At 35.7% G+C, this 27063-nt stretch overlaps 1 protein-coding gene across 2 annotated transcripts; it reads right to left on the bottom strand.

Annotated features, from left to right (window-relative positions):
• Nucleotides 1–1762: 1762 nt before the first annotated feature.
• nfatc4 (nuclear factor of activated T cells 4) lies at nucleotides 1763–27063 on the bottom strand. 2 transcript variants are annotated; one of them, XM_044133716.1, is made up of 13 exons: nucleotides 26465–27063; nucleotides 17581–17747; nucleotides 15893–16405; nucleotides 14418–14593; nucleotides 13276–13438; nucleotides 12254–12354; nucleotides 10107–10208; nucleotides 8504–8691; nucleotides 8278–8418; nucleotides 7493–7548; nucleotides 6175–6301; nucleotides 3027–3716; nucleotides 1763–2028 (listed from the first exon to the last, which is right to left on the bottom strand). In XM_044133716.1, the coding sequence occupies exons 1-13, from the start codon at nucleotides 26649–26651 to the stop codon at nucleotides 1967–1969; spliced, it is 2673 nt and encodes an 890-aa protein (XP_043989651.1). In that variant the 5' UTR covers nucleotides 26652–27063; the 3' UTR covers nucleotides 1763–1966. The 2 variants fall into 2 exon arrangements, with proteins under 2 accessions (XP_043989651.1, XP_043989652.1); XM_044133717.1 differs by having other exon boundaries at nucleotides 26504–27056.

Below are 27063 nucleotides of genomic sequence, written 5' to 3'. Positions count from 1 at the left end.
ATTGCAAAAACAAACTCTTTTCAAGTAGTTTTGTCTAGTTTCTAGTGCAAATAGCTTAGTACAAGTAACATTTCAGCAAGATATAGGAGCTTGTTTTAAGTAAATAATTCCTTAATATCCATTTTTTTAAAGTTCTTGTTCCATAGGCAGATTATTTCATATGTAACGAGACATTTTTCCCCATGTTATGAGTGAAATAGCTCAAAAATTGTCTTCAATATTTTGCAAAGTACAAATAAAAGAAGCTCTGCTTGATGGGGCCGCTGCCAGATGTTTGAAACTATACCGCCCCTAGTGGAACTTGAAGTTATTTCATGCAAATCAGAGAAAAAGCCAGGAATTTTCCCAAAATGAAAATGTAAAACGATTTATTTGTTTTCATGCAGACAGACATTCTTGTAATCCAGGTTGGTATTTTTTTGTATGTTTATTAAACACAATTTACAAAGATTATACAAAAGTCTGGTTGCTCGGGGGGAAAAGTGATAATAGGTGGTGCTGTGACTCTATTTTTGCTGTTTTCTAACTCTCTTATGACAAAATATTAAAAAGCTATACAGATGTTTGAGCCTTTCTACATAAGAAATAGATTGACAGAAAAAATTAATCAATGAGGAAATAATCAGTTGCAATATAAGATATATAAAAATAATATAATTTTTATATATCTTATATTAAAAGATATTAAAAATATATCTTTTAATATATATTAAATATTAATATGTTAATATTTAACATTAATATTAATTAAAATCAGGACATAAAAAGAGAATCAAAAATAAAACAGAGACGTGAGAATACTTCTGTAAGTTTCTATCATTTAAAAAAAAATTTCAAATTAATTTGGCTATCTAACAAGTTTCAGCTCTCGATGTTTTTCTTTGGTCATTTTTAAATCTTCATAAGATAGATAAAAAAGTGCAGAAAATATGCAAGTTGGGTTTTCCATCTCACTCGAGGCGACACACTGAAACAGGCACTGGGTGTGTGGATAACCTTTGAACCCTCCAGCAGGCGTCAGGCCTTATATAGTCATGCTGGATCTGGATTATCACAGAAACGCATCATCTCTCAACCCAATCTGCTGCTAAATCCCCCTACCCTGACACTGTTTTATAAAACTACAGTGCAAAAACACTCAATTTGACAAAGCGGCAAGATTCAGCACAAAATAGAAATGTATTTTAAGTCAATAATTCCATAATATTGATGAAAATGTACTATGTTTGCACTAAAAACTAGACCAAAAATACATGGTAAGATTTTGTGTTTTGCAGCGTAGAAGGGCTCAGACTCATAAAAAGGCAGAAAATCCAATTTCTAGGTCACATCAGTCCAAGTAATAATCTTAATTTGAAGTTAATGACAAGGCATTTATTTAATTTTATTTTATTGCAAAAAATGTTGACCTCAGTTACACTTGGATAAATAAAGGATGATAAACACATCATCATAAATACTGTACTGCTAAGAGAACTATTTTTCTATCTAAATAAAGAGAAACAGCATTAAAATGCTTTTTCATGTCAAGCAGTCTGAAAACTTCTCTTTACACATAATGAACTCAGAAACCTACAAAATCAGTTCATGTTAAATGGTTAACTTAATTATTAAACTTAAAAAAAAACAACATGTATTAACATATACATAATTAATTCATGAAACTTTTTTTCCAACAATAATTATTTCCGCTTTCATTCTTTCAAGTCTGTTTGTTTCAGGCTACAAATAAACACCCAAAAGAGACACCAGACTCACAGCATAGTTTCTTACATAATTTATTTTGGCAGATATTTTAAAACATCAGTTTCCCTTTTATAAAACAGTGTTTGGAATAAAATTGCATACATTTCCCACCAGATTCCCCTGTCAGTTATGTGCTACTGCAGTTATCCCAACTTAATACCAAGTGCAAAGGGAATTTAAAAAGATGCTGAACGTCCAATCGGGTTCATCACAAGCTGGACTAGTTGTTCATGTGCGAGCCTGACTGGTAGGCCTGGATGTCCTCCCCGATGAACTCTGACACTACGGAGGAGACAGAATAAGAGAGGAAAATTACTATCTGAATTTTGTGTAACAAATGTTGCAATTTTGGTTCCTAATCAAACCGAGTCTACCCGACTATCAGTTGATAAAACATCCTAAAACAGCGGTGCCAAATTAATTTTCATTTTGGGCAAAAACAAGATGTTCCAAAGGGCGGGTTGAGCAGGCATGTACAGGTAAAACCCATTCAAAATTTCTTCAAATAGCAATAAATAGCTGTGTCTGCATCTGACCAGTACAACAGTGCATTATGATCGTTGATGACAGAGAAACAAAAGGAGATTTTTGTCAAAAAATAGGCAGAAATTTTGAGATTTATCTAAGTAATTTTAGTTTTGTTTGTTTTCTCAGTGTTGTAAAAACGTAATTGTTTTGTTTGTTTTAATGATATAAAAACAAAACAAAACATGTAGCAGTATGGGCCCATTAACTTGTTTCTGTTTTATGACCAGTTATTTTCATGCAATAAGGTCATCTATTTTATGTCATTTTTGTGTTTAGTCTAAATGCAGTTAATAAAGATGTGCACTTCCATCTCAACTTTACATAAACAAACATAAACATGCAGTGAATAAATTCATTTTTTATAAGTTTTTTTGCATCAAAGAGGCTGCAGCTCTTTAAATGTGAATATATTTGCAATTTTAAATCAACATTTGTGACTGTATACAAAACAGATTAGGGCGTATTGGCTAATTTATTGCGAGGTAACGTAAAATAATTTTTCCCGTGTCCACTAGGTGGCTCCGTAATCTAGTGACCAAATGCATAAATAAGTATTTTAGCTCATTTTTCATGTAATAGCTACATGTAGCTGAATGGACTACATCCATGTTAGTCAACATGATTGTGATGCTACAGACGCTAGTCACTACATTTGGTTTAAATTTAGTATTGTTGCTAATTTTCAGCAGCAGTACCCCGGATTCTGGTCAGATCTTCAGAAATGTTCTTGTTGTCTCTTATAACTGCCTCACCTTCTTCGAAGGTAATGTGGTGCATAGAGGCCGAGCTGTTAAACTCCAGTGGACACTCCTGGTTCTTGGCGTCTTCCTCTCCCCCGTGACTCGTACCCAGCATCCTTCCCTGAGGTTCCCAGCCCTCGTAGTGGGAGTACGGCGCCGGACAGGCGTCCTGGTAAGGGTTGGACGGAGGCGAGGGACACAGCTCCTGAGGATAGGTGGAGTACTGCGGGAAAGGCGAGGTGGGAATTGGGGGCAGCGGGGAGTTGGCTAGGGGGCTTTCAGTGGGGAACGGGCTGAGAGAGGAAGAGTGGGACGGAGAAGGTGAAGAGGACAGGTAGGGGGAGTCCAGCCATGGGGAAGGAGACGGGGACGGAGGCTGAGGGCCGCGGGGATACAGAGGGGGGAGCAGTTCAGTGAAGCCCAGCTCCAGGTTCTCAAAGCTGGGATTACGCTCGGACAGTGGCGCCCTGGACCCGCCTGGCTCCTCCACGGCGCTGTCGGGTTTGGGGCAGTACTCCTCTTGGTAGGTCATGGGCAGGCAGGAAGGGGAGTAGGTGGAGGAGTAGGGGGGAAGGTGGAAGCCGAGGCCGCGGTCGTCGGACACGTGGAAGCCTCTGTCCATTCTGGGCGGACCCACAGTTCCCCCGTCCAGAGGGGGAGCAGAGGGACGGGACAGCAAAGGATCCTCTTCTTTAAACATAACTGAGAGGAAAACAGATAAATTATCTAGTTTACATAATATTTCTATTTATCCTGGGTTTTTCATGGCTAGCAATGATTAGCAGGTTTCAGCTAGACCCATCTGTATCGCTCCCAATATTGATAAAAATATATCGGGTATCGGTGACAATGCGCCCGATCTATTTAGATTTATTCTGTATAATTCTATACCTTCTGCTCTGATCAAATTAAAGCTTTATTATTTATTTTACTTTTTAAAAAAACTTTATTTAGAAGTCCTAACTGCACTTTCTGAATCATCTGAAAAAAGGTTTGTTGCATTTTATTTTTTTCAGGTTTAACCAAGGTAGGCAACCTATTGTTATTGTCAATTTCAGTTTCTTTATTAATTATTTTACATTGGCTGTTAAACTCCTAATTGCACTAGCTGAAGAAATTACAGTTGAAAATGGCTGGAAACAGATGGACAGTTTTACAACCTTACATCTTTGAGAAGCAGAAGTGGAGCCTCCTGCACAGCCAACAGGAATGCAGAAAGTGGTTTCTGGATGGTAAGTCTACAAGAAAACACTTGTCTTTTCCAGCAGCCGTTGGACAGCACATAAAGCGGTAAAACCACCTGAGCAAATGCTCTGGTTGCTAGGTAACAGAGCTGGGCTTAGCTGGGGTTGCTAGGTAACGGCACAGTCTCTGTCAAATGTGACTCAACATTAGAAAGGTATCTGAACAGACACATTTTCCAGACACCAAAAATCATTAACTTATTGCCAACAAACGGCTAGGTCTTTTCTTTAAAGCATTTTGAGAAGCAGTTGCGTAGAAAAATATGCAAAAAGTGAATTTTACATAATAACTTTCCTTTGAATTTTAGTAAAATATATGCTGTTATTAACCTTGTTTGATAGCAAAAGTAAAATATAAGACATAACTTTAACACACACTTTATCAGTTTTATTAATCTACATGGCTGCAGATAAACCTCACATATGCAGAATGAGGTAAAGATTGTAACCATTAAACTTGTAAAACTCAAATTTTTACTGCATAGAAACAGGAGAAGCAAAGCATGAAAATTGTCTTGTATGCAATTTGCAATGAGAGAAAACAAGAATATAAAAGTTACTGATTTAGCTATTTTCTGCAAGAACCACATAAACATAGAAGATGTTCATTTATTTTACCAACAAACTGAACCAACAAATAAACCTATTTTCACCCCTAGTTAAAGTGTGTAAAAAGTCGATGTGAATTCCTCTTTTGTAAAAAAATAACATTTTTTAATTAAATTTGTAGTGTTTTGCACTCCTAACCATTCCTGCAGCAACTTTTTTATACATTTTACTATTCCAGGAACTTTTAACAAAGTAAATCAACCATAGGAAAAGATCTAATTTTATCTTGCCAGCACACATTAAGCAGAAGGCAGCGTTCCTACAAAGCTCCCATTTTTAAAACTCCAGACTTCTCCTGCCAGCATCTGGACAAATTTAAATCAGGAAACATCTTAAACAATTAATCTGGACTGGTTCATCCTAAATTTAAAACAGATTCTTCTAATCAATTGATGCTTTGACATCTACTTGAACCCAGTTCAAGAATTTTGAGTGCAGCTGATGTAAAAGAATCTGGAGGCCAGAAAGGTGAGTGCAACTCAAGAACAATCAGATGGAGAAAAGAAACTAAAGTTCTGATGTGACTTTAAAAAAAATATCATCACGTAAAAAGCCGAAAATTAGATTTTTCCATCTTAGGAAACTAAATATGAACTGTTTTCCATACAAAATTTTTAGTTTTCTCACTTATCCAGACTTGAAAATAGGCCTCTGTACAGATCTCTGTCAATATAAAACATGTTCATTAAATTTTTTCCACAAAATAATTCTTAGATAACGAGATTTTAGTTTGGTAATTTCTGCCTATTTTGAGCTGTTTAGGGATTCCTGTCACTTTAAATTCAAATAAGGCGCTGGCCATGCCCACCAACTCAAAATTTACACTCGGATGTGAAAATGGATGCAAACAGATATGCAATTAAACAACCATACATCTTTGAAAAGCAGAAGTGCGGCCTTCTGCAGAACCAACAAGAATGCAATAAGTGGTTTCTGCATATTTAGTCAAAAACAACCATTTATCTTTTCCAGCAGCCATTGCACAGCGGTAAAACCAGCTGACAACTTTGATTTGTTCAGTCAGTGTAATTAGGGAACGGAAACTGACAAAAAGAAACTGCAATAAATCTTCTTTCAAATGGTTCAGAAAGTGGAATTAGGAGTTCTAAATGTAACAAAAAATAAATATTCAAGCATGACATTGCTCAGAGGACAAAGCATAGAATTAGACTGAATAGATCGGCCCTTATGGATCAGATACATCGTCACCGAATTGAATATCGGGTCAGGGCATCTCTACATGTCACTGCAAACATCAGGAGTGGTAATAAAGTTGCGATGAGGTAATAATGTCACGAGTTGCTCACCAGGAAGGTACTTGAAGCAGTGCGTGCTGCTCCGCTTCCTCTTCCCGTTGGAGACGTACAGACTGACGGACACAGGCCGACTGACAGAGAGGTCACTGTAGGCAGGAACCCTCACACACAGCAAACACTGTAGCAACAAATACACACATATATGGGTACGTATTATGATAGAAAGCATTTACATTTGCAGTTCAAACGTACATACATCAATCTTGAATGTCTATAATTAAAAACCAATTAAATATAATAAAGGTACAAACATTTTTAGACATATACATCCTTTCTGTCTGCTTGGTATGTTTCCATTAGAGGGAAAAAATTGACTGAAATGCAAGTGACTAATTTTTAAAATTTTGTTAATAGTTTTGCCTTTTTTTATCCATTTAGTTCCTACAGATGTGGCGCTTTTAGCAAACAAAAGAACGATTTTAACAGGCTAATCTGGGCACATTAGACTCCATCTTGGCAGAGTCTCAACCACTGAGGCTGTGCTGTGATTTAGTTTTATGGATCTGATTTCATGCTTTTCTACCTACTGCTTAATAGTCAAACCATTGTGTCTGACACAAATTTGCTGCTAAAAGCCGGTATGGGCAAATGAAGAACTGAACCAGAAAAGAATGAATTTACAGTCGCTGTTAAAAGTAACATGTGGCGTGGATTTTCTGCAAAACATGGACGAATTGATACAGATTATCAATAATATCAATATCAGATCAGTGCTTTAGTGTCAGATTTCCTCTTGAAATTTTAATTTATTTTTGTACTTTAGTTTCTCAACTCAACCTCAAAAAATATATTTTATTTATTAGTTCTCAAATTATAGTTTCTTGCACTTTACTAGGAAAAATGCACACAAATTGTGTTAGTGTTTTATTAAAATATTTTGGAGAAACATTTAAACTCCGTCCAAATTCTAAAAGGCAATTCAAATTAAAAACCACCAACACATCCAAAAGTCAGAAGTCTGATGATATACCTTACAAACCACAAATAATAACATTATACTCAATCTGGTTTTGGTTGTATTTGGTTTTTATTTTAATTTTATTTATTGTTTTGGTTGTCGATCTTTTATTTTGGATATATAAAATGCCTTACAGTTCCAGTGTTTTTGTCACAAAACTAAAGATTATTGGTATGGAGCTTGCATTATAATGCCATTATCAATACATTGATCACAAAAAACAACAACAACTATATTGTCATTTATTGCAATAAATTCTGGGTCAATGTATCACTATTTATGCGCTGTAACGGGGTGCAAAGTGGGAGAACTGCTGAAGATATTTAAACTGAGTGAGAGTCGTAAAATTACCTCGTTGCTGTTGTCCCGGTCCACATGCGCCTCCTCCTCCCACTGTAGTTTCCCATCTGATGTGCCAGAGCAAAGAGAAATTTTATATTTGGTAAAATACATTTAATTAGGGTGACCATATCCCGGGACGCCCGGGACAGGACGTGAAATACGGACATGTCCCGGGAAATGTTTGGTCACCCTAATTTGATTTAAAAAAGCTTGACATTGATGAAAAAAACAAAAAACAACAAAAATAACTTGGAGGCCTGAAATATAAAGATTTTTAATCTGACAAACATTTCACTGAGTATATCTGTTATCTTAACATCAACAAACAGCAAGTAATATTTTTAGACTGTCTTTAGAATAAAAATAAATATTAAATCTACATTTTTGGGACTATACATTTACAAAAAAGATGCTTTAATGCCAAAGGAAAATATTATTGTTGTTTTTATTTATTGAATTATTTTAAAATTTGTTTCCAGGACAACAGACGCAGAAAAGCTAGTCAGCTAGCTAAGGATTAGCAGCTAATTAGCGGTAGCCTCAATAAACTGGCGACGCAGAACGTAAATAAGATGTCTGGGGGCGACTGAAACTTTTGCCTGATAGTACGGCAAGAAAAAAAATCTACATCGAATATTTGAGATTAAAAGTCCAGCCACGATTAAATTTAAGATATGTGATCAACTTATTTAAGGCTATCTTAACGTTTGACTGTGTTCAAAATAGACCAGGGTGTATTTGCTTTTTTATTTAATTGTATTTTATTGTTTTTTGGGTTGGTGTCAAACTCATACCGGTGCCTCTCTCCATGAAGAGGACTCTGGAGATCGGCAGGAAGTTGGTACCGCTCAGCAGCAGCTCCTCGCCTCCCTCCACAGAGCAGGACGTGACGCTGACTGACTCGATGACAGGAAGCTCCTGGGCCGACCGCTGAGCTGAAGCGGTAAACGGACAAACGTTGGCCTCTTGTGGAATTACAACAAAGTTTTAAATTCAGTTGAACTTAATGCCGCGTCTTACAGCATTCAATGGGCAAAGAGGCGACCTGCAGAGCCAGGACGCGCCCAGGAGGGCCCACAGGGGGCGCTACAGGGAGGTGAGTACGAAACACCAGACGCACGCGAGTGTTTTTCCTCCCGACGTCCGTTTCGCCTTTTCGCAGCTCGATGTCTGAGTTTCTCAGTTTCAGAATCCCAGCGCAGTCGATGCTGAAAAACAAAATTGTTAAATTAAATTATGTTTTCTGAAGTAGAAGAAACTTCGATCATTTATAAACAATCTTATGTTTATTTTCACCGTGATAAAAATATCTTGACAGCATCTTATAAATATTGACAAAAAAAGAAATTTTAAAAAGACACACTTTTAACTTCTTTCAAAGGTAAGGAAATTCAGACAGAAGAGAAAAAAAATAGGATTTAAACTTTTACAATAATCTTTCTTCAAAATGTGTACAATTGATGTTTTGGAAGATCTTAACAGAAATGTAGAAAATAATCTTTGACTGTAATAGTCTTTAGAGAAAAATATTTAGAAGTTTTTTTTAACTCACAGAAGCAGCAGATTAAGTTTAAATGTTGGGCAGCAACACAAACATCAAGCACTAAAATTTAGCTAAATTTGAGCAAATCAAGGCAGAAATAAATATATATTTTTTTAAGTCTGAGAAGCAAAATGCAATTTTAAATGTGAAGTGAGAAGAAAAGGCTATCCAAAACAATATAGCCCTACATGGAAAAGTAATTGCACCCTTATTAAATAATACATTAGCTTTGATTAACCAGATCTAATTTGTCAAGTTTAGCTTAGTTTCAGTTTTTCATCTTGGCTTGATTTCTGACAGATAATGGTGGGCACGCTTCAGCTAATGCGCTAATACTGTAGCTAATTTTTCATCTAGCGCTTTAGCTAACTGTGAAAACACTTAGCGCACTTAGCTCCTCCTATGTAAGTGTTTTTTTCCTAAATAAACTCTAAAGTGATACTGCACTTGGCTGTTTTGTAAGCTTGTATTTGAATAAAGTTCAACATCTCTGAAGTTTTGGTTAAGCAGTTAGATGTTTATATTCATGCTGTTATTTTGAAGTGTGTTTGCGCAGTTGTTCCTTCTCCTCTCCTTACGTTGTCCACCTGTCGTGCAGTGCAGACATTTATTCTGTATTAAAGATGTAGTAAATACTTTAAAATCTACTTATGTGCTCTCTGACTGAAGGCCTGCTGCTGTGTTCAGTTAGGCAAAATCAGAAACAGTAAACAAAACTCAACAACTATAAAACTGAAACCAAGAGCGAAAAATCTGTTCCATAAAATCACTTTCTGTGCAGGTAGACATGCAATGACAAATTTTATCCTGTTTATGGCAATTTACTGTTGTAACAGATGGTGAGTTGAGTGTTAGCATTAGCTTCTGCTAAACACCATAGTGGAATAGCACTTTAGCTATAGCATAACTAAGTGCTTTTGGGTTAGCGCAACTAACTCTTTAGTTATCATGTGCACAACTAATGACAGACATGAAGAATAAAAAAATCTTTTAAACATTACCTGCCTGACAACATGAAGTAGGCTAAAAGATTTGAAGTAGCAACACAAAACAGATTTAAAGGCTTCAGTTCCTACTCACAGCGCGGTCATGTTGTTCTCGGGGTTGAGGGGGATGTCCAACAGTTTGGTCCCTGCCTGGACGCTTTCATGGCTGGCGGTGCCGACCATCTTCCCGGTCACCCTACGTAATGAGAAACATTTAAAATTAAGAGTCCAAAAAGTCAGAAAAATGTTGGGTACATCACCTTACCCAAGATATTTCAGTTATCTGTTTCCCTTTGAACATTCATTTGACAAATACCAACAAAACAGATGAAAATACTCTTTTTTTCTTACATGTTAGAGGAGGAAAAAAAAACTAATTGGCATAAATAAAACAGTCAAGATTCAGTGATATGTTTTGGTGATCACTGCAAAAACACAAAATATTACGAGACAAGACAAATATTTTTGGTCTTGCTTTTAGCACAAATATGTTATTACACTTAAAGTAAAACAAAACTAACTTACAAATAACTTTTCAGCAAAATGAAGGAGCTTGTTTGAAGTCAATAATTCCTTAATATTTATTATTTTTAAAAGTACTACTTCCATAGACGGATCATTTCACTTATAACAAGACAGCTTTCTTATGTAATATATAATCTGCCAGTGAACTTGCCAAAGATTTGTCTTAAACATCTTACAAAGTACAAAACAGGAGGAAGCAAAAGGCGTAAATTCAGAATTTTGTGAATTTTCTTTAGTCTTTGCTAAACTAAATGACATCACTGCTAAAATACATATTTTACCAAATATTTATGGTCTAGTTTCTAGTGCAAATATCTTAGTACACTTGAAATAAGACAAAACTAACTTGCAGGTAACTTTTCAGCACTATAAAGCAGCTTGTTTTAAGTCAATTAGTTCTAGTACCATCGGCAAATTATTTAACTTATAACATAATAAAAATGAAAGTGAAATTATTTACTATCGGAACAAAAACCTTTTTATCAATATTAAGGATTAATTAACTTAAAACAAGCTCCTTTGTCTTGATGAAAAGTTACTTGTATTTTAGTGTTGTCTTTTGTCAAATCTACTAATTTATTTTCACTAGAAACTAGACCAAAATACTTTTTAAAGATGTATACAATAAGTTAATCTTTTATTGCAGTTGAATGCATATTTTCCTTTAACATTTCTAGACTAATATGCACCAGAATTATGACGGATGTCTGACATCTTTGACATAAAAGTCAGATAAAACGTAAACATGCAGTATCACATATTCTCTAAAAAGTAAATTTCTTCTTTATTACTCTAACTCCTGTATCAGTGATCCTTAAATGATCATAAATTAAATTATTTCTGCAGCAAAGCCTCGGGTACTTTATTACTGTTCACATGTTTATTCTGGCTTTCTAAATATTTGTAATCCAGCTAAAAAGTTTATTTATTGAGTTTAAGTTTAAGTTTATTTATTGAAAACAAACAGTACTTGTCCTGATTAGATGTTTAAAAAAATCTCAAATGAGCTTTAGCTGTAGCTGTAATGTTCTGAATTCATCCGGATATTATTTATCCGAGTCTGATTTTTGTATTTAGAGCTGAGAAAAAATGGGAGGAGATATTTCCTGGAGGCAGAAAACGATTTGTTACACTGCATTAAAGCCGCAGTCAGATGATGCATCTTGTGAGGAGTTTTAGATTTAATTAATTGAAAAAGAAGCATGGAGATAAATTTGTTCTCTCTGCACCAGGGTTAAATTAGGTTTGGGCATTTCATCATAGTTTAGTTCATTTCATTGTGACCTTTATTTGTCAAACTCAGTTAGTTTTAATTAGTGTGTTTGCTAGTTTTTAGTAGTTGAATATTGTTTAGGTTTAGCTTAGTTTTTATTAGTTATAGTTTTTCATACCTTGGTTCATTTTTGAAAATGCCATTTTCAAAAAATAGATTTAACTATTGTTGAACAACAAATTTCTCCCAACTTTTGCTGTCACCAGGAGGAGAATGGAGTGGCGTTATAAACTGCTTATGTGGGAGAAAAAAATCAATTTCCCATCTAATAAATGGATTTATAAAACATATTATAACTTTAGTATGTTTTAGTTTTATAAACACATGATGTAGTTCTAGTTAGTAATAGTTTTTCTCCATCAAACACGGATTTTTGTTTATTTCAGCTAATAAAAAACGTTATTTGTTTGGTTTTAGTTAACTATATTGACCGTGGTCTGTACCTGTGTATCTGGTAGAAAGGATGAGGCCTGATTGAACGGTCGTCAGCCGTTCCGACAAAAACCTGCAGCGACAGCGGCTTCCTCTCTGCGTAGCCGCACAGCTGGACACAGAGAAACAAAACACAGCAGGAGACACACATGGGACTTTCCTTCATTATCACAAAAACACTGGAAAAAATAAGACTTCTGCTTAAATCAGGGGTGGCCAAAGTGCAGCCTGGGGGCCATTTATGGTCCTCTAGGTAATTCTGTGTGGCCCCTTATTATCACAGTTTAAAGCAAATGTAACAATTTTTCATTTGTTTTAGTTTGACAAATTTTGGTGGTAAATAAAATCCTAAATTTACAAGAAGAAGGAAATGTTTGGTAATACTTAAGCTTCTTAATTCATTCTAAGTCTAAACTTTACATCATTTTTATTTTGTATAAATATAGGATTACAAACTCAGACAATTTTTATGATTTGCCAAAATTAGATTTGTTAGTATTTTGGAGAAAACAAATCTGAAAATATTTTTAAAAAAGTAAAAAAAAAAAAAAAGATTCTAAAAAATAAAAAATATGCTTTTTGGATGAAAAATAGATTTTTGGATCTAAAAAATGCAAAAATACCCCTAATTTGTGCCATTTCAAAAAAAATATGAAAATATAAAAATATTTCTTAAAATTCTAAAAAAATATAAACAAAATTTTAGATGCGAAAAAAGTAACTTTTTTGCATCTAAAGATCTTTTTTTAATATTCAAATGTCTTTTATTTAAAGTAAATAAATATACATAATAAGATAAATATACTTTAACATATTTAAGAATGTAAATTTATTAAATGTACTTTAATAAATAATATACAAAATGTATAGTTAATTTAATTATTATTTCTGCATTTAATTAAAAGAAAATTACTTGAGTGTTTTGAACTGGACTATTTCACCCCTCAGACAGTTTGGACCTTTCTGGTTTAAGTAAAAGAAATCTGAGTAAAATCCCAGTTATTTTCTGCAGCGTGGGAAACGTCCGTCGCACCTTGACAACAGGATGTCCTGTGGGAGCGGCTTTGACGGCGCCTCTGCTGCCCTCCGTCTCGTAGTGGGCTCGATGGTGCGGCCGGGGTTGCACCTCGATGCGCAGCTCATACTGGTCAAACTGGGACGGGAGCGGCCAGTCAAGTGGAGGCAAAGCATTAGACCTAAAGGACAGAAGATTATTGTTTAACAGATGAGAAAAACCTAAATAACAGCACAGCAGACGCCCAGTGTGAGATATATACCGCAGTAAAAAAAAGAATTAAATTAGCACTGGTTGTTTCTGACCGATTATTAAAGACTTCAACATATTTTTACTCAAGTAAAAGTAAAAAGTAGATGTCCAAGAAATGTTTTGTTTTGGTAAAAAAATAAATAAATAAAAAGTCTACTCAAGTAGTGAGTAACTGAACAAATTATGACATAATCAGATGGACCAAAATGTAAAGTTAATTTAAGGACAAAAATGACAATAATTCATGTCAGTAACAAAAAAATAACAAAATCAGGCAAAACAAAAGTTTTCCAAATCAGTTTCTTTCAATAAAAAAACTTAAGACACTAAAACAGAAACTGCAGGTGAGTGTCTGTCTGGTGAGTTTTTGGTTAAAACATGTTTGTTTTTCATTTAGTGGGTAAAAAATCCTAAAATTTTACTCAAGCAAGAGTAGAAATAAATGTTTCCCTAAAGGTTACTCAAGTAAATGCAAGTGAATAAATGTAACTAGTTACTAAGTAAAAGGTGAAAGGTTTGACTGACAGACTGGCCCACCAGCTAATTTAGCGTCATTTCAGACAAAAAAAAATGCTATAGGCCAAAAATCTGAATCGACAAGTGAGGTTTTTAAGAGATCGGGGATAACTCTGCAACCGGTGCACCTCTAAAGATTACGTACTGCAGCCTTAAGAGTGAGAACGTGTAGATGATTGTTTGCCCCGCCTGTCTCTTTGTTGCCCGCCGATGGACTGGCGACCTTTCCAGGATTTACGGTTTTGTCTATTTGAGATCAGATTTCAACAATTCTGGAAACTCTACACTGAAGCAGGTTGGACGCACTTCTCAAGTGTCTTTTGGTTGTTTTTCAGTTTGAATAGAGGACAACAGAACCCCTCACTGTTTTTTATCATAAAATGTGTTCTTGCCTGAAGAGAGGACTGTGGGCGCTGGCTCTGGTTCTGCCCCAGGCCAGGGCAGGGGGCACAGGGAGGTAGTCCATTCCCAGAGACGGGGGCTCTCTCCTGGGCTGCTGGGTCTCCGGCAGCGGACAGGGGGAGCTTCGGCCCAGACCCGGCTCCTGGTCCACTTCTCTGGGAGACAACTGCAGCGAAACACGACTCTATTTAACCGACTCACCTCTCATTGGCTGCATTTACATTACAAATATGAGCAAATCCTTGTTTATATTCTGCTAATGTAAAAAATATTTAAAAAAAAACAATCACAGTGTTTTCATTAAATAAGAAATTAAATGAAACTCAAACATGATTAAGCTTGTTCACACAGTACGTCATTAAAAATAACGGCAGGATGTAAATAGTTACATCAGATAAATTAATGTTTCAGTTTTGGCTCATTTACCAGTTATTTCAGTCAGAGTTCAAACCACAGTCATTTCTGAATATTTTCTAGCAATTTCTTTTTACTTTTAAAACTCAACTTTACTTTACTTACTTACCCTAACCCTTTTTTTTTTTTAAATTGCCGTATTTATACTTAAATCTGTGCAATTTATAGTAAATGGAAACCCAGTTGCTTACTTTGGCGTTTTAGGACCCTTGTGGTTAGGAAGAAAATAAAAGGAGTAAATATCTGCCAAAAAAACCCCAGACATTAATAGATTATGTTGTAGATTAAAAATTTCTGGAAAGAACAAGTAAATTTCTGAGTTTGACAAAAAAAAAAAAAAAAATAAATTTGAAAAAAGTTTTTTTTTTTAGATTAATCTCAGAAATTTGCTAAAAAGAAACAAGAAGGCCTCTGATTTTGAAAAATCTAAAATTTGCTGGAAAAATAAATTTTTAGATCAACCTCAGAAATTCTCTCAAAGAAAAACTGAACATTTCTGAGCTTTAAAAAAGTGAAAAATTTTCAACTTTTCATACTCATAAAGTTTTCAAGTTTTTTTCTCAAAAAAGTCTGACAATAGTCTCACAGTTTTTTCAGGAAAATTTTTGACATTTCAAGCTGAAACATTTTCCTGAGGTTGGAAAAAAATGTAAAGATTTATCCAAAAGAAAATTCTGAATTTCTCTGGGTGGAAATTTACTCCTCTTTTTTTCTCGTTCTTCAGGCTCCACTGCTCTGCATGTTTTAGATGTGTTTCTATTTCAGAACAGCTGATCCATATGATTGCATGACCTCTTCTGCAGTCCTCAAGTGCTGCAGACGCCTGTTAATCACCCACAGATTCAATCCAGGTGTGTGGCAGAAGGGGAACACCTAAAACATGCAGGGCAGGGGGGCCTGAGGACCGGAATTGAGAAACACTGATCTAGAGCAAAAACGTTTTAGTAAAAAACATATTATTTCGTGCATAAAGCAAATTTATTTTCATAATTTCAATTTGCACATTTTTATGGCTAATGGAAAAAAAAAAAAAAAAACTCAGAACTTCCACCTGCTCCAGGGACGTCTTCCTGGTTTTCTGCGGGATGTTGAGCTCACAGCTGCCGGGCAGCGCCTGCGACTGCGAGGCGGACTCTCCGCCCTCCAGGTTGCATCCCTGCAGGTCCTCCGAGTAGCTGCTCCTCCGCGAGATGCAGGGAGACGCCAGAGGAGAGTTCCTGCGCTTCTTTCCTCCTGGGGAAGTGGGCCTGGAGGACGGGGAGAGTCCGAAACCGACATTGGCCTCATTGAGCTCCTCTTCCTCCACCAGCAGGGAGTCGCAGCTGGACGCCGGGCTGAGCCAGCCGCGGGACGACGGGCTGGAGGCGGGGCTGGGGCTGAGGGAGCCGGGGAACCGGTCGCGGTAGGAGAAAGGGTCCAGCAGGGGGAGGTAGAGGCGCTCCCTGTCCCAGCCGCCGCCGCTGCCCATTTCCCAGTAGCTGGGGACGGGCGGCGCCGGTTCATCCTCCGGGGAAATGGTGGTTATCTGAATGCTGGGGCACTCAACCACACAGGACTCCGACACCTGGAGGAAAATAAAAATAAATGTTTTTTTTAATAGAAATTTAAAAACAAAACACTAGAAATTAAATTTACAACAGAGTTCAAGATATATGATATACTACATTACATTAGTGAAAAAACACACAAAAAATAAACAAAGAAAAAGACAGAAGATATTGTGTGCTAATGAATGAATATTATTCACCATGTGTGTGAGAGAGAGTGTCAGTAATGATGGCAGAGGCATGATACTATGTAACAGTAGTCATTTTAGAATAATATTTCTGCTCTTATTGCATTGAAAACAAAAAGAAAACTGGGCAATGAAATGTGTTCTTCTATAACATTACCTCAATATAATTTTTTTAAAAAGTCACATAAATTAAGAATAAAGCTAGATAGCATTCACAACTCATCGGTTATGCCTATTTTGAGTTGTTTTAGGGCCTCATGTCACTTTAAATTTAAATAAGCTGCTGCTGGCCACACGCCCCCCAACTCAAGATTTACAGTCGCACATGAAAATGGCTGCAAACAGATGTGCAATTACATGTTTGAAAAGCAGAAGTACAGCGTCCAGCACAACCAACAAGAATGCAACAAGTGGTTTCTGGATGGCAAGTCAATGACAAAACACTTGCCTTTTCCAGCAGCCATTATACAGCACATACAGTGGGAAAAAACAGCTGACCAAACATGCTGGAACTCTGCTTCGGTTGTTAAGTAACTGGGCTGAAGTTCCGCTTGGGTTGCCAGGTAACTGGGAAGTTTTTGACCAACAGTCCTCAACTGATTACCAAAAAACGATTTGATGTTTTATTTTTGTTTTTTTTAAAGTGCTCGGACTGGTTTTAGACGCAGCAGAAACCCAAATAGAAATACAAAAACGTGCAAAAAGTAAATTTTGCATAACAGGTCCCCTTTAATACAAGGCGAGGTGGAGCCATGCTTTCAAGCTGTGTACGGTGACATTTGACACAAAGATCTGCTGGTTTATGAACTCATCAAACCAAGCAACGTTTTTCCAATCTGGAATTAGCTATTTTTGAAGAGACTGCGTAAATTTTAGAATCAGTTTCCTACATCTCAATAAAAGTTAGAGAAAAATCTTAAACACTATAAGCAGAGTGTGGAATAGGAATAACCAAACCAGTTAAAAAGTTTAGTTCAGTGAGTCATGAACTGTTTTTGTCTCACCTGAACGGAGCGGGCCGGCAGGCTCTCATAGGTGCCGCTGAACTCTCTGACGGTGGCCCGTCGGGGAGGTGGCGAATGCATCCCTGCCCTCTGATTGGACGAGGGCGGCGGGCTGGGGATGTTGATTGAGTGTCCTGCATGAGCGATGGCTAAGTGGTTGTCCGTACCTTAACGAATTAACAAAAAAATAATAATTAACTGCAAAGTTGAATATAAGGAAAAATGTAATTTGGAATACCAAAATGACTAAATTAAATAAATGTGATCAGGGCCAGCCAAAGCCTTTTTGGGGCCCTGAGCAGATCTTGATTTGGGGGCCACTTATACCAACATGTCAACACCAGATACTTCATCACATATCTACTATTGTTAGTGGCATTTGTAATTAGCTTACAACATACCAGTGTTATTATGGCTATTTATTTTCACCCTGAAGGAAAGACACTCAAATTAATTAGCATTTTGAAATGCAAAGTGATATTTAAGTGTGGCATATTAATTTAACTATTTAAAAGCAACACTGAATTTACAGGAAACAGGTTTAACGCCTTTTGTTTTTAAAATTTGGAACAGATGTGTAAAATAAAGAAAACACTACAAAGTGAAATCAGATGATGCTCTTGGGAGCCCCCTGGTGGTGTTGGGTCCCTAAGCAGCCGCTTAACTTGCATACGCCTTGGGCCGGCTCTGGACGTGGTTATCTGTTCCTGAATGAGTGACTGAAAAAAATGAACTGTGAGGTTGACTACATGGGGAAAAATATGGTTTGGAGGACCAATAGTGACTAAATTAAATAAATGCATCCTTAAATCAGTAATTAAACGTACCATTAAATACATAAATGTCTAATTAAATATTTAATAGACAATTATATTTTTTAGATGTTATTAAATCATTAAAATTGAAACTTTTAGTAACTAATGCAGAAACATAATTAAATGCATATTTAATTATTCTATGGTTCTTGTTCCCGCCCATTAATTCAGAGGGGCGGAGCCATGGGCGGGGCTTATTCTGATCCATTAAACCCCACTAGTTTTACAATCAGTTATTCAACTTCTTTCCGCTACATAGTCTGGAAGACAGTTTTCTTCTCCTGTTTTGTTGCTAACTGTAAAAGTTTTCCAAAGAGTCACCATGATTTTCAAAGAATCAAGCTGGGCTAACAGCGTTGAACAGTGTTAGCCCCGCCCCTCGACTTTAATTATATGTTTGCATTTAGTGATTTATTAACATATTTAATGAATTTATTGTGTACTAAATGTATTAAACATTTATTTATTTAATGGTAAATTCAATTAATTATTTAATGATTATTACATTTTGTCACTTATGGCCCTCCACATGTTTTATTATTTTTCTCTGGGAATAAAACTGACTATTAATTTAGTCTGTGATCTTTTGCTATATGTGTATCCTCTATTTTTTCTCAAAAGCTCTGTATTTGTGTTGGTTTACTTTGTTGTTTTGTTTTGAGATTATTTTTTTAATAAAAGGATGCATCAACTTTCAATCCAACTCTTAAACAAAATTACTGATGTAATTAAGATTCATTTTTCTACATGAACACGCCTTTATCATTTATTACGCATTAGTTTTCCTCAATTTGCTGTAATTGTTGCCGTATGGAAAACGCACCCACTGGGGCTTTTAAAAGCAAGCCAACAAAAGCAGTGGACCAAACTGTTTAGCCTGTTTTATTATGATTATATCAATATCATGGGCTGGATTTATTTTATTATTAAGATAACACCGCTGATTTTCCTGTGATAACAGGTCAATTAATCCTTTTATTGTTTTTATAGATTAAGAAAATTAGCCTGTAACATTCAAGTGGGGTTCATTCCAGTTATTTTTGATTTTACTGCAGTTTTTATTAGAACAACATGATCTTATAAGATATGCAAAGACAGATAAACGACTACCTAAACCTTTCTAATTGAACCACCATCTGGTGAAATAAACGTCAGTATAATGACATAAACCAAACAATTGCCAGGTCAAAATGAGTTTTTCAACCTTGTAGTTTATGCTGAGAAGTAATTTTTTTTTAAAGAAAAAAATAAGCTAGTTTTTTAAAATAATCACTGCAATCATATTTTACTTTCAATAAACATTTTAAAGCTTTTTTTTATTATTATTTGCACATGAACGACCATGTGGGTTTATGAACCCGGATCTATTTGTTTTAGCTACATGCTTTGTGCATCGTTATGGTCTTTCCTTTGCTAGATGCTGAGGAAAAGTCTAGCAAGATGAAATACTGGATATTAAGTCTTGATTGATGCTTTTTCTTAAGAAGATCCATTTGATCTGAGGATTCAAACGAATGATTGTGTTTCGTAAGTGTCCGTTTCCTGAAGTACAGCAGTAAAGAAGAAGCTTTTTCTTTCAAAGAAAACATTCAGGCCAGATTAAAACTTTATTAAAAAATGTGTTTTGGTGAAGCCAAATCCAAAAGGCATTTTAGACACAAAAACATCACCAACCAAACACCAAAACCCACAAGAAAACATGGTGGTGGTGCCATCATGATGTGGGGATGCGTTTCTGTTTTCATTGAGGTGAATGAAAATTTGAAAACAATAACAGAACGTGACTCCGAATTATCTGCGAAAAAATTTACCACTTTGTGGAATGAAGTGAGATTTTCTCCTCCAACTTTTTCAAATCAAACATTTGTGCAGCAACTTTTTTTGTTTGTGCTGCTGTCATTTTACAGGTATTAATAAATGTTTCGATGTTTGGAGGTTATCAACGGTCAACTCACCAGTCCACATTTACAAAATCAAACAAAATACATTGTCCATCAGCTGTGCTAAATTTGTGCAGCAACTTTTTTGTTTGTGCTGCAATCGGTTTAAACATCTTAATAAATGTTTCCAGTGATTATCAAAGGTCAACAAGCCAGTCCACATTTACAAAACCAAATGAGATATTAGGTCAGTCAATAATTTTACATTCGTCCAGCAAAGATTTTTGTTTGTGCTGCAATCAGTTTAATCTCCTTAAAAATGTTTCCAGTGGTTATCAAAGGTAATATAGGTAGTATACATTTTTAAAATCAAACACAATATGAGGTCAGTCAACTGTGCAACATTTTTGCCCACATTTTTTTTGTGCCACTCTTATTTTTAGATTTAAAATATTTAAGATTTTGGAAAAACGGTTCCAGTGGGCCTCATAGATCCAGCGTCTCACATGATCAGAATCAAACAAATTTGATGTAGATCATTTTCTCTGTTTTTGCAGCTAAAATTTTTGTGTCAATCAACTGGGCTACAAAAATTTTAGCTGCAACAGCACAAAAAATAATTTATATCAAGCTTGTTTGATTTTCTTAATGTAGGATGATGTATATCTGACGCCTAATATCTTTAAAATTATAGCAGCAAAAACAAAAAAAGAATTCTGCTCAAACGTTTGACACCAATTTTGTTTAGTTTAAAAAAAAAAATGAATGAGGCGGGCAACTTTCCAAATCAGCCAATCCAGGAGCACCATTCATTTTCCTTGGCTCTGATTGGCTGAATCTCTAAGAGCATAAATTAGGAAGACTGTTTGTGTTAGCGTCTGCAACTGTTAGCATTAAAGCATTTTAAGGTATAAGTGGTGTCAGAAATTTTAAAATTTGATTACAGAAAGGATCTAAAGTATTTCCAGAAGATGTAAAAAGATTTTATTTTTTTAGCATCTTTGTGAGTCCAAGCATGCAGCTATTTGTACAAAAGATTAAAACAAGAGTTAAAGTTATGGACTGGACCACCCTGATAGATTTGGAGAACCTTTGCAAGACAGGGTGTGTAAATATTGTGAAGTCAAGACCAAAAAATCTGAAATTTAACCCAAAGCTGCTTCAACAAAGTACTAGCTCAGTAGTACTCATAAATGCAGTCAGATTTCACACCTTTTTTAATATTTAATATTGTTTTTTTAGCAGAGTTGTGCAGGGTAAATACTAAATTATACGTAGAAAAGATGATACATATAATAAAACCAAACACTTTAATGGGAATGTGGGCAATTTTAAGAGCTACTATAGATTTTGGGGGGTTTAGATAACATAAGTTATATTTTCTAAATAGTTTTTTTTTGAGCATCAAAAAAATGGCATCACGACCAAAATTATGACAAACTCATTAACAGCTGCATACCAAGCTGCTAGTTATTTATAACCGGCACTAAAAAACATTTTCTTAGGCATGAAATCACCCAAAGTTTTTTCTGTTGCATTTCAAACAGCCACCCTAACAAGGCCACAGCCGGTTGGGGCCACATGTAATTCCCGTCTTCCACACGGAGCATCGCAGCGGTTTTTCTGTAATGAGCGAGGCTCCATCTGATCATTGTTGTGCAATGATGGCGGTGAGCCATGCAGGCAAATTTTGGGCAACGTGGACACACAACTGAGACCGCCAACAAATTACGAGTTAGGGTTTAAAAAAAAAGAAAGAAAGAAATCTCTTCAAATGTTTCCTGGCAAAAGAAATATTTCCAAGTGATTAAAGCTGCTGTACTGAGGCAAGGTTTTGTTTTAGATCTGGGCGTATGTGTGTGTGCAGACCAGTAAAGTTTATGAGCCTCGAAAGCTTACCTAACACTTATTGAACACAATAAAAAAGCTATTCTAAAGTACAAAAGATCTTAATTACTGATTTTTTTTTTAAAGCAATGTATACCCCCAACCTGAGAGTTACAGCCCGCTTGAGAGATCACAAAGTATGAGATATTTGTGTAATGAACCCCTAATATGCATGAAGACTGTGGCATTAACAAACATGCAGTGAGAGCTTTTCAGAAATCAAGTTTTTAGATGTAAAATGCCATAAAAGGAGAAGGTAAACAAATAAAAGTTTGACGTTTTAGGAATAATTGATAGAGATGCACCAATCAATCAACTAAAGATCAGAACAGGTCGATTTTTCCTCCATCACCTCTCTTTCATTTCCATTTGCTTCACTCATTCCCACACTGGTATTTATTTTTGGCACCAATCCCTGAATAAGAATGCGAACTAGAATATAAAATAGATAGAGACGTACCAAAATAAGGGAACAAAATTGGCTGATACTGATTGGTATTGGTATTGGGTGTCGGTACCAAATATCGATATCAGAAGTAGCAAAAGTTTAAGAAAGCAAGCAAGTCATTTTTAGTCTTTAAAATGTGTCAAGCATGTACTGGATACTTTGATGCACTCTTCTTTTTTGTTAGTTTCCTATGCATTCATGGGGATGAACATGTCATTGTTTAATTCAGAGTTAGATTCAAAACTATTTCCTCTGTCAAAAAAAATCTGCATCACATTTTAATAATTTTATATGTTATAATCTACAGCAAAGACGAAAACAATCAGAATCAGCAAAAATTGGAACTTGGTGATGATCAGTGCAACTCCAGCAAACAGAGAGTAAATATAATAAGAAGCATTTTAGGCTTACGAGCCTAAAAGTACTTTTATACAGTTTTTTATGTTTATTGAAAGTTACATCAGTCTCAAAGGAATATGATTCAGTGCATAAATTAGTACAAAACTACCTAATTTTGTCAGAATCAAAACGACCACCTCTGTTAAAAAAACATGTTTCTGTTTTATGTGTTATAGTCCTTAAGAAAAAATGAATAAATTAACACTTAGAACCAGCAGATAAGAGCTCAAAACAATGGAAATGTTTACTGGGCAGGAAAAGTTTTGATAACAAATTCATCTGGTCAGTGGTTATCGCTGTAGAATGACTCCAAATTTAAACATTTGAAATAAAATGTTATTTCCATCTTTAGTATCCAAAAGAAATGTGATATTTCCCAAAACAATAATCTAATTTCCTCCAGATTTTTCATCACAATCCAAATAGAAAATAATTTAGATTTTGAATTTGCATATTTACTTTTTGGAGTAGGTTATTTTGGTTTCTGCAGTTTTGCAGAAATTACGCCTAAATTTGCATCTGCTGCTCAGTGACATCAGACATTTTCAAGACCATACCAAAAGGAAATGGTATGATCTAATAAAATATAATATTAGAATAATAATCCACTATTATAAAGATAGTAAAAAGCACCATGTTTCTGCTGTGAAGTACACTTACATTAATTGTCACGTTTAATTGTGCAGCAGCTCATTTTTGTTTGAAGTGAGTTTGCATACTGTATGTTGAGCAGATGCGTAGAGAGGATAAAGTAACGTATGAACCACAAACCTTTCATTCCTGCTTCACTCCCAACATCTAAGAGAGTCGCTCCATATGGGAAATAAATCTTTCTTTGAAGTGTGAATTCACTTGTTAAAATTTATTGGCAGGGGGAATAAACATGCTGAGGTCTTGCAGTAAGGATTTCTTGTACTGCTACCCACAAGTACAGGTGTGTTTTCTTAATAGATCAGCGTTTTACTTCAAGATGTCTGCAACTTCGGTTACTGTTGCTAAAGAAACTGATTTTGGGAAATAGCACTGATGACTATCTTAAAACTGAACTGAAGTGTGAAAAATGTGGCATCATTAAATAATTAAATGTGAATTCTTTAGGAGAAGTTTAAATACATTTGGCATGAGTAGAGAAGAATAATGGAGACTTTAAGTCTTTAAAACATGAAACTTTTTAACTTAAATTAAGATTTTCTCTAATTACAACAGATAAACCAATCTTTTTTTTCTGGACTTATCCCAACTTAAGGTTCTGATTTAGCTGATTAAGTTACTTTCTGGAGGTTGTAACACATAAAAGAGAAACTGATTTGACGGTATAAGTTTTTAATTCAAGAATAAACAAATAAATTAAAAGATTGTCTGTATTTATTCCTGCAAGACGACAACAGTGCTAAAAGCACGACCACAGAGTATCTGTCCCTAAAGATTATTTGATTTTTATGAAATTTAAAAACTTGCATCAACATACATGCTTCAGCATAATGCAGGGATGTCCAAAGTGTGGCCCGGGGGCCATTTGTGGCCCTCTGGATGATTTTGTTTGGCTCCTCGTTCCACAATTCAAGAATGGAGCAATTAATACGAGATTTTCAGACAAATAAAATCTTCTTAAACATTTATTTCGGTACAATATAAGGCTTTTTTTTCCCTTTTATTAACAATGTTTCTGATTTTATTTATTACATTTTGGTAAATTCAGCAAGTGCTACCAAACTTCTGTTGCCACAAAACCCCCCAAAAAAACAAAAAAACGACAAAACCTTTGGACGATATCTACTTATTATTTAATACAGCAACCGTGCCAGACGCTATTTGTCTAACAGTTAGACTACTTTGCTTTTTTAATAATATCACCTATTTAGTATATTATTGAAGAGATTTAAAAAACAGCAAATGTCTTCAGAAATAAATATTTTCAGTTTTAATTTTAAAGAAAAAGTGCTGACCTAATGGCAAAAAGTTTGGACACCTTTGGCATAACGCGTTTAAAAATAATTGAAGATTTTGTTTTGATATATAAGAAAGAATTAATAAAAAATAAGGTGAAAAATTTATTTTTCAGTAACTTCCTGATCAGAGTAGAAGAGTACACTGTAAAAAAAAAGGTGTCATTTTTTGTGATTAAAAGGATTTCCTACAAAATGAGACATTAAGTAACAAACTACTAAAAAAATAATATGTAGATTAATTTAAACAATATTTCTGCTGGCATTTGCTCATCTCTGTTGTTTCATTTTTACATATTTTTAACACTCTGTTGTTGTTTTTTTTATTCAAAAATATACACGCATATTTTTGTAAATAAAAAAACTATTTTCCTACTCAGTTGCTCATTCCTTGGATTGGAGTATGCCATGTTTTATTACTTTGCAGTATTTTATGTTGTAAAATACTGTACAGTATATTAAGCTAAATTGTATTTTTATTTTTTTTTTGTGAACCTATATGCCTCGATTGCCTTTCACTTTGCAGCTGTTACACCAAATTTTCCCCCACTGAGACAATAAATTATATTTCTACTGTCTTTCTCTTTCTCTCTTCTAAAGGCCTTTGGGTTAACAATTTGAAAGAATATCTGTACTTTGTATATTTGCCTTTAAAAGTGAAAAAGCTTCACATTTCAGAGCATTATCTCTTTTCTTCTGCTTTGTTTGTGTATAACATGCAAAATAGTGAAACCTATCCTAACATAAAGGTGTTATACTTAAACATTTATGCATCCAAGTATGCCTCCAACTGAAAATAAAAATGCAAAAATGTGATTGTTGTGCATTTATGACCCAGAATGTCACTTAATATAAAGAAGAGAAAAGTTTATTCTTCGATAAATGGCAGATTGAAGAATAATAATAGTCAAAATTGGCTGAATCTGATCTCCTAGCTTGGTGCATCTCTCCTGAACTTCTCCTGCAGTTGCAAATTCATGCCTGGGGTTTGGTAATCCAACTAAATGCCAGTGTGGGCGTGAAACAAACGATTGGATACGATGCGTGTTTGTGAGAGTTTTGCGGTTAAAAATGAGAGGGAGATGGAGGCCGAGCGAAAGAAGGGAGGTGCGCTCAGTACACAGAGGTTGAGGTTCCTTCCCAGATGGCAGCTGTTAACTTTGCTCACACGCACAGCTGATTAGAAACACATTGAGTCTGGGGCCGCACGCACACAAGTCCAAACACATGCACACGCGCGCAAATGCGCACAACAAACAGGGAAACGGAGAGATATGCACGCAGATGCATACCATACCAAAAAACAAAGCTGCTATGAGAATTCACCCAGCGAAACAGGCACGCATGCAGCCTGAAACACAAACACACACCACATTAGCGGATGCATATGGACGGAGGCCGTCATTAGTGTGGATCATGCAGCTACACAAACATGCATAAACGTTCCCATGCATTAAGAAGGTTTCCAGTTTCTTTATCTGCAGCCTGAACTGAATTTGTGACTCTAACCGAGGTTGCTGGAGTCCAGCCGCAACAGGGCGCCATCACCTTCCTCTTCCCCGCCGACGGAGCTCTCCGGCTCGGCTGTGCGCGCCGGGGACGGCCCCTGGATCTGCCGCTGAGGCGGGTCCTCCTCAAACACCAGCTTGAACTCGAACTCGCCCTCCTCCCAGCCCGAGCCCGGCGCGGCCCCCATCGTCCTCCGGATCAGGACCCAGAGATCCGATCTCAATCTCTTGCGACTCCTTAAAGGGCGCCACAAAAACAAAAAAGTAATACCAATTTAAAAAACTTTCCCAGAGGTTTTCCAAGAGGTTTTAGCTTTCTCCCATCAGCGCGTCATTGCGCAAAAACTATCCATCCCCCTTCTTTTTCTTTCTCTTCTTCTTCGGGGTTTTGCTTCGGGCCCCCTCCAAAAAAATAAAAAAAAAAGTTTCTGCTGCTTCTTCTCGCTTTATTTGCAAGTTTATCCAACCGGATGTTTCGCTGTTAGCTTTAAATCATCCTTAAAGAAAAATCAACAAAACTCCCAGTAAGCATTGGTCTTTAATTCCAGTTCCATCGAGATCCCACGACTCCTTCCTCTGTCCCGTTTGAGGCAGAGAGAG

The sequence above is a fragment of the Gambusia affinis genome, linkage group LG12 (genome assembly GCF_019740435.1).
Source record: "Gambusia affinis linkage group LG12, SWU_Gaff_1.0, whole genome shotgun sequence".
Classification (NCBI taxonomy): Eukaryota; Metazoa; Chordata; class Actinopteri; order Cyprinodontiformes; family Poeciliidae; genus Gambusia; species Gambusia affinis.
The sequence above is the reverse complement of the archived record's forward strand: the minus strand, read 5'-3'. Positions and strand labels throughout refer to the sequence as shown.